We start from the raw sequence: 6,109 nt of genomic DNA on the forward strand, positions 1-6,109 counted from the left end.
CAGAGCAGGGGGACAACATGGGGTGTAATCCCATACTGTAATGTGTGAGAGAGATTTCAGGAGGCAGCTCAGCTCCTGGCCGTGGCCGTGGCCTGCCAAAGACTGTTCCCTGCCTCCGTTCCTGTCCCCACTGCCCCAGCCTGAGTCTCATTCCTTTCCCTGCCAGCCACCCCCAACCCAGCGACAGGTGGGGAGGTGTCTGTACCCTGGCGAGGCCCCAGCACACAGGGTAGGGGGGCGGCACAGTTCCCCCATCCTTCACAGGAGGGGAGAACAGTGAGCTGTGTCCTGGGATGCCCCCTGGGCCGCTGCAGTGGATCCAGTCCCACAGCTTCAGCCCCAAGGCAGGGCCAAGGTAGCGGGCGCAGGTGAGAGGGGTTGCCTGCCTGCCCGTTTTGTAAGAGGCATAAGCGGCTCAGCAGATTTACCCCTGAGTGTGACCTCAGCTAAGCTGCTGGGAAAGGCCAGCCTGGGTACCAGGCACAGTGTGGGGCCAACCCCACTGCCCGCACCGCCATAGACCAGCCAGGCCTCCCTCCCAGGGTCTGGGGACTTGTCCCAAGACCACCCACCTCTTCCCAAGGGGCCATCTGCATGGCCAGACAGGCCCAGGTCCATTTTGCCACCAGCTTTGAGTCCCCTGGGCGCAAACAATGCTTGGGCAGTTCCCCCTGCAACAGCTCTCAACCTCCGGACCCCCAGCCCTGCCACATCCCCTGCCCCACGGTTAATCTTGGCCTCCTGTTTAGGAAAGTTAAATTGGCTCAGAGCAGGGCCAGATGATCACCCAGATTAAAGACTTAACATTACCACCACAGCCAGCTCAGCATCTTGGCTCTGGGCTGGTGGGTCAGCGTGTCAGTGTGTCAGTGAGTCAGCACATCACGCACACGCATGTGGACAACCTCCCACACACACACATGGAAACATACATTCACTGCAACAGGGAAGATGCTGCATTGTTGGCAAAGGAAAACACGGTATCTGGTGTCTTTGTGGGATACCTCCCTGCCTGCCCCACCTCCCCCAGTTGCATTGGCTAGACAAGAGTGCCAATGCGGGGGAGAGTAGGAGCAGGGCGACTATAAAGACACTGTGCACATCCCTGTGCATTTACCTGAAATCCACAGCTGCAACTCCCGGCATGTGTATGGCAACACACACTCTGGGGGGCACAGACACGGACAAGGTGTCCTGTTGTGTCAGCAACGCACGTGCTGGGGCTGTGCGAGTGCCCAGAAGGCTGACACATCCTGCAGGCTGTTCCCCACAGGCGGAGATATTTTGGGGAGCGTGGGTGATGGCCACGCTGCCCCTGCCACGTGGGGGGATGCCCTCTGTGGCGGCCTGATGAAAGCTGCCCTTTGTCCACTTGCAGGGTGCAGCACAGGGCCAAGCTGGGAAAGCAAGTGGGTTTGTCCCCAGATAAAACAGCCCCAAACTGAGCTTTGAGCAGATGCTTGCGCAACAAGGACCCAGGCCAGCCATGTGGGATCTCAGAGGGATGAGCAGGGGGCATTGCCTCCAACTCCAGAAGAATCTCACCCCAAATTACACAGGCGATTCCCCATCACCCACCACCTCATTCATTGCCAGAGTCTGTGGGGTTGAGGCTGGGGTCATCAGGTGGTGTTTAGGGGAGCATATGAGAGAGGATTAGGGAGATCAGCGAGACATGATTAGGGTATAATCTGGCATTTGCAGTAGGGGCACAGCCTTTGGGGGTGGGCTCTGGCTCACTGTTCGAGATCACCCACCTGGGGCCAGAGCCCCTAGAGCTGTGCTATTTTGAGCTCCATTTGGGAACTGATCCAGGTGGAGAACAGCATCTTCACAGAACAGCTATGCCCCCCAGCCATGCCTGCCCTGCTGGGAAACAGCTTCTTTGATGCTCATATTATGGGCCACCCCGCTCCAGCCCCCAGTGAGGTAGTACCCAGCTCCCAGCCCAATCCCTGGGTTGCCCATCCATAGGGAAGAGCCCCCTGTATAGCCCTACTCGCACAGGGTCTCAGCGTGCAACACCCCACAGCACCCAGGGACCCCCAGAAACACCGCAGCTCCCCGACCCCCCAGCAGAGCAGTCCTGCCCGCAGCTGCTAATGGCTTGCTGCTCCAGCCCCAGAGCCCAGCATCCTCCCAGCCAGAGCCCGAGGGGCCTGGGCCAGGAGTAGGACCTTCTGGCCCCAAGCAGGACCATTTCCCCCACCCCATCCACACAGGCAGTGCCAGGAGAAAGCAATCAGAGCCTGGATTTTGCATTTCCACCCATTTATTGGCAAAGCCACACCAAAGTATTAAAATAAATTAAAAACACAGGTCATGTGTGTGCATTGCATACATGAGTATCAGGAAGGCAGAGGCAGAGTGAGATCTTCAGTAGAGAGGTGGGTAGACAGGACGGAGCACCAGGGAGTCCCAAGAGCTGCAGAAACCTCTACCATAAGAGTAGTAATAGCTGCAAAGTTAGAGGTACAAAAAAATCTGTACCTTTAGTATGGTCTTAAAGGCAAATTCTGAGTCAGACCTCCTTGTAAGGAGGCACCGGGCTGGAAGAGAGCTGACTGCTGGGATGGGCAGCAGGGAAGAAAAGCACAAAACCCAGGGCAATGAAAGGGGAAATACACAGGACCTGGCCAGGAAGCAAAATCATCCTCCACAGCTCCATGCTCTCCTGGAAACAGAGGGCTGTGCCTAGTCATTGCGGTTTTCAGGCTCTCGACAGTCATACCCTTCATCCACATCTTCCAGGCCTGTTATTTGTGCCTCATTCCATCTGTTCCCAACAATAGGTCCAGATTTGATGCAGGAAGATTTGTTGCACTAGGGGAGAAAAGCAGGACTGGCTCTTGTTCTCCAGTTTCACAGCTGGAGGAAACGGACCCATTCCTGCATCCCACTCTGCTCTCAAGGAGGCCGAGTCCCAAATTGTCACCAGACACTCTGAATGTGAACAAAGCAGGGCTGCCTCACCCCACACAGAGGGGAAACACGACCACCAGAAACGTGGTATCAGCTTGGGACCAGAGGGATGCTGCCACTCAGGGCAGGGATGCCCAGAGTCACCAACCACCCACAGCTCAGATTCAGGCAGTCTGATGTGGCCTTGGCTCTGCCCCGTGTGTCCTCAGCGACGCCTGCCCCAAGTGCTCTTCTCTGGAGACAAACCCTGCTCCCTCTGATGACACCCTCTCCCTCCCTCACTCCCACCCTTTCCGAAGGATCCGTTGCACCACAGTCTGACTCCAGCTCAAGGGAGCTCTCCAGCTCTTCCCTCCACCCCCCACCGACCCCCCAGATAAACAGCCCTGGAGAATGGGGGCACCCAGCACAGCTCCCCCAACCCTAGCTACAGCCACAGGCATCAACAATCATGTCAGGGATATCAGTCTTGACAATGTTGCTATTGCGATCAAAGTAAAGGACAGAGAGTGGCCGGCGTCGTGTGGGCACACAGCAAGAGTGCCCTGATGCCTGGATGTTGTTAGCTTTGACAAGGTTGAAGACAGCTGTGTGGAAAGAAGAGGCCATCCCGGGGCTGCCTGCCACATGTAGAGGGCACTGGCCCACACAGTAGTTTATCTGGTAGCCCTCAGGCTTAATGATCCAGTCGTTCCAACCAATGTCACGGAAATCCACATAGTAGTCCTTGCGGCAGCAGAGGTTGGAGTTCTGGCTGCAGCGGAGGCTGCGCTTGGCCACATGGTGCCCTGTCTCCCGTACCCTTGCCTTGGCCACCAGGAAGGGCTGGTGGGACCAGCTGGCATTGGCTATTGCCGTAATATCACCCTCATCCCCATGGCTTTCCAGTTCCAGCCGCAAGGTCCTGTGCTCTCCCCCAAAGAAACTCTGCAGGGCAGGCATGAGGGTGAAGGCACGCCAGCCACTGCCCTTAGCGCTCAGGCGCCTCTCACTCAGCAGCGTGCGATTGCCCCCCACCAAATCGCCTTCCCCACCAGCAAGGAAGATTCTCAGGGTGAGGCTGGCTACCAGGTCTCGGGGGACTCGAAGGTAGAGCCAAAGCTGAGCCTGCAGGATATGAACGTCCTGGTCTTGTGTACGGCTGAACTGGAACTGCAGCCGCAAGCCAGAGGGAGATGTGGGTTCTGAGGGGAGAAAAGGATGAGATGAATGCTACAGGATGCTAGGGAAGGTGAGGCTGCACTACCTTCCTGCACATGGAGCCCAATCTCTTTCAGCTTCCTCTCAGGAAAGACCTACAAACTTCCCTCCCTCCACAGAGCCCTCAGTCTGTCCCCCTCCCTTCCATGGAATGCTACCCAAAGCGAGGTGGAGCTGGAACGGGGGACTGTCCCACCCTGCCTGGTGGAACGGGCACAGAACAGGGCAGGGAGCACCTGCTGTCACCTGGCTTGCCTAGCCCTTTCCCTTTGCTGCACACTGTGAGGCTGGAGAGTATTTCCAGCCTGCACCCACCCTGCCTCCCCCTCCCCTGCAAACTAGCCCTTGCAGCTCCCAGGTCCAGCTACTGCGAGCCCCAGGCACCCAGGGCTGCCCCCATCCTTCCTGCAGGCACCGCAGCACTTCAGGTGGGGGGGCTCAACTGGCCAATGCCGAAAGAGGGGCCACCTCTCCTCCAGAGCTGAGCCTTCCAGCATCAGCAGCACCCGGAGGTCACCAGTGTGCAGCAAGTGCATTAATTAATGATTTAATCACCGTCCTCGCGGCTCCAGGCACCTTCAGCCCGCTGGGAGAAGGGGATGGCCAAGGCCCTGGGGGTGCTGCAGCACCCCGGGGTTCAGGGGCTGCACATCCTCACGGGTACCACAGCCCAGGGCAGGCAGACCCTACCCCAGGGGCTAGCACGACGGCAGCTCGCCCGGGGTCTCCCGCGGTCCAGCACCAGGCACAGCCCAATTCACCGGGACCCCGGCCGTCGGGGGCCGCGTGGGTGACCACGGGGCTCGCGGCCGGCCGCTGGCGTTCCCACGCACCCACCTGGCTCCGCGAAGCTGATGATCTCGTAGCCCTGCTCGACCTCGTCGTCGGGGCCCCGGCGGGCACCGCCCGCCTGCAGCCGCCGCAAGGCGCGGGCTACGGCAGCGCGGGGCACGGCGTGGGCGAGCCGGGGCCGCTCACGGAGCCGCAGCTTCTCCAGCAGCTGCCGCTTGGCCGCCTCCTCCAGCAGCCGCCGCTCCGCGCCCCCCGCGCAGGCCGAGCAGCGCGGCTCCGCCGCCGCGCACAGCACCGCCGCCGCCACCAGCAGCAGCCACGGGCCCGCGCCGCGCGCCGCCATCGGCACCGACGGGACGCACCGGGCCGGCACCGGGAGCAGCGCGGCCCGCCCGCCCGCTTTGGGCACCTGCGGCCGGGGGCGGGCCCGGCGCCCCCCCGCTATTGGCCGGCTCACCTGCCTGTCCCGTCCCGTCGGGCCGCGGCCGGGGCCGGGGCGGGGGATTACCGGGATTAGCCCCCCCCCGCAGCGGGGGCGGGTGGCAGACGGCGGCGTCCCGCTGTCGCGGGGGAGGGGGCTCCCACAAGCAGCCGGGCGCAGTCGTCGACCCCCGTTCCCAGCTCCGTGCGAGGCCGTCGGGTCCCCGCGGGAGGGGTTATCGAGCGGGGCTGCGCATCTGCATCCAGCCCCGGCCCGGCCCGCGGAGGGCACTGTGGGGGCTATGCGCGAGTGGGGGGGGGGGGGGGGGGGGGGCGCACACGGGAGTCTGTGCATAGGAGGGTTCGTAGGGGCGTGCACAAATAGTGCGACATGCAGAGGTGTGTGCCCAAGGGACTTGCACACGTGTGTGTGCATGGGCTCTGCCCGCCTGCAGCTCACCTCAGCATCTGCCCAGGGGTGCGGAGGGACCCAGGTACCGTGGAGGATGCAGGGCACTGAGCACCTCTGCCTGGTCCAAAACCCTCAGGAAGCAAAGGGCTGGGGCAAATCCTGGCTGGGTGCAAGGGGCGATCCCAGAGCACCCTGCCGGATGGATCCCGGCCTCACCTGCCTGCCCACCGAGCCTACAGTCTGGCCCCCGCAGTGCCACTGCCCCCCGGGCACCCCCTTCGCCATCCCAGCAGGGCCAGTCTCATTTGTTGCTGACAGAGGACCCAGTAGGGATCAGGGGCAGTGACCAGGGTGACCCCTGCA

General features: G+C 61.5%; 1 protein-coding gene across 1 annotated transcript; it reads right to left on the reverse strand.

The window, feature by feature from the left end:
• Positions 1–2,254: 2,254 nt before the first annotated feature.
• Positions 2,255–5,323, reverse strand: LOC119140042 (inhibin beta C chain-like). The gene is made up of 2 exons (XM_037371062.1): positions 4,960–5,323; positions 2,255–4,106 (listed from the first exon to the last, which is right to left on the reverse strand). The coding sequence occupies exons 1-2, from the start codon at positions 5,255–5,257 to the stop codon at positions 3,346–3,348; spliced, it is 1,059 nt and encodes a 352-aa protein (XP_037226959.1). The 5' UTR covers positions 5,258–5,323; the 3' UTR covers positions 2,255–3,345.
• Between the last annotated feature and the right edge of the window lie 786 nt (positions 5,324–6,109).

This window comes from Falco rusticolus, chromosome 19 (assembly GCF_015220075.1).
Source record: "Falco rusticolus isolate bFalRus1 chromosome 19, bFalRus1.pri, whole genome shotgun sequence".
Taxonomy (NCBI): Eukaryota; Metazoa; Chordata; class Aves; order Falconiformes; family Falconidae; genus Falco; species Falco rusticolus.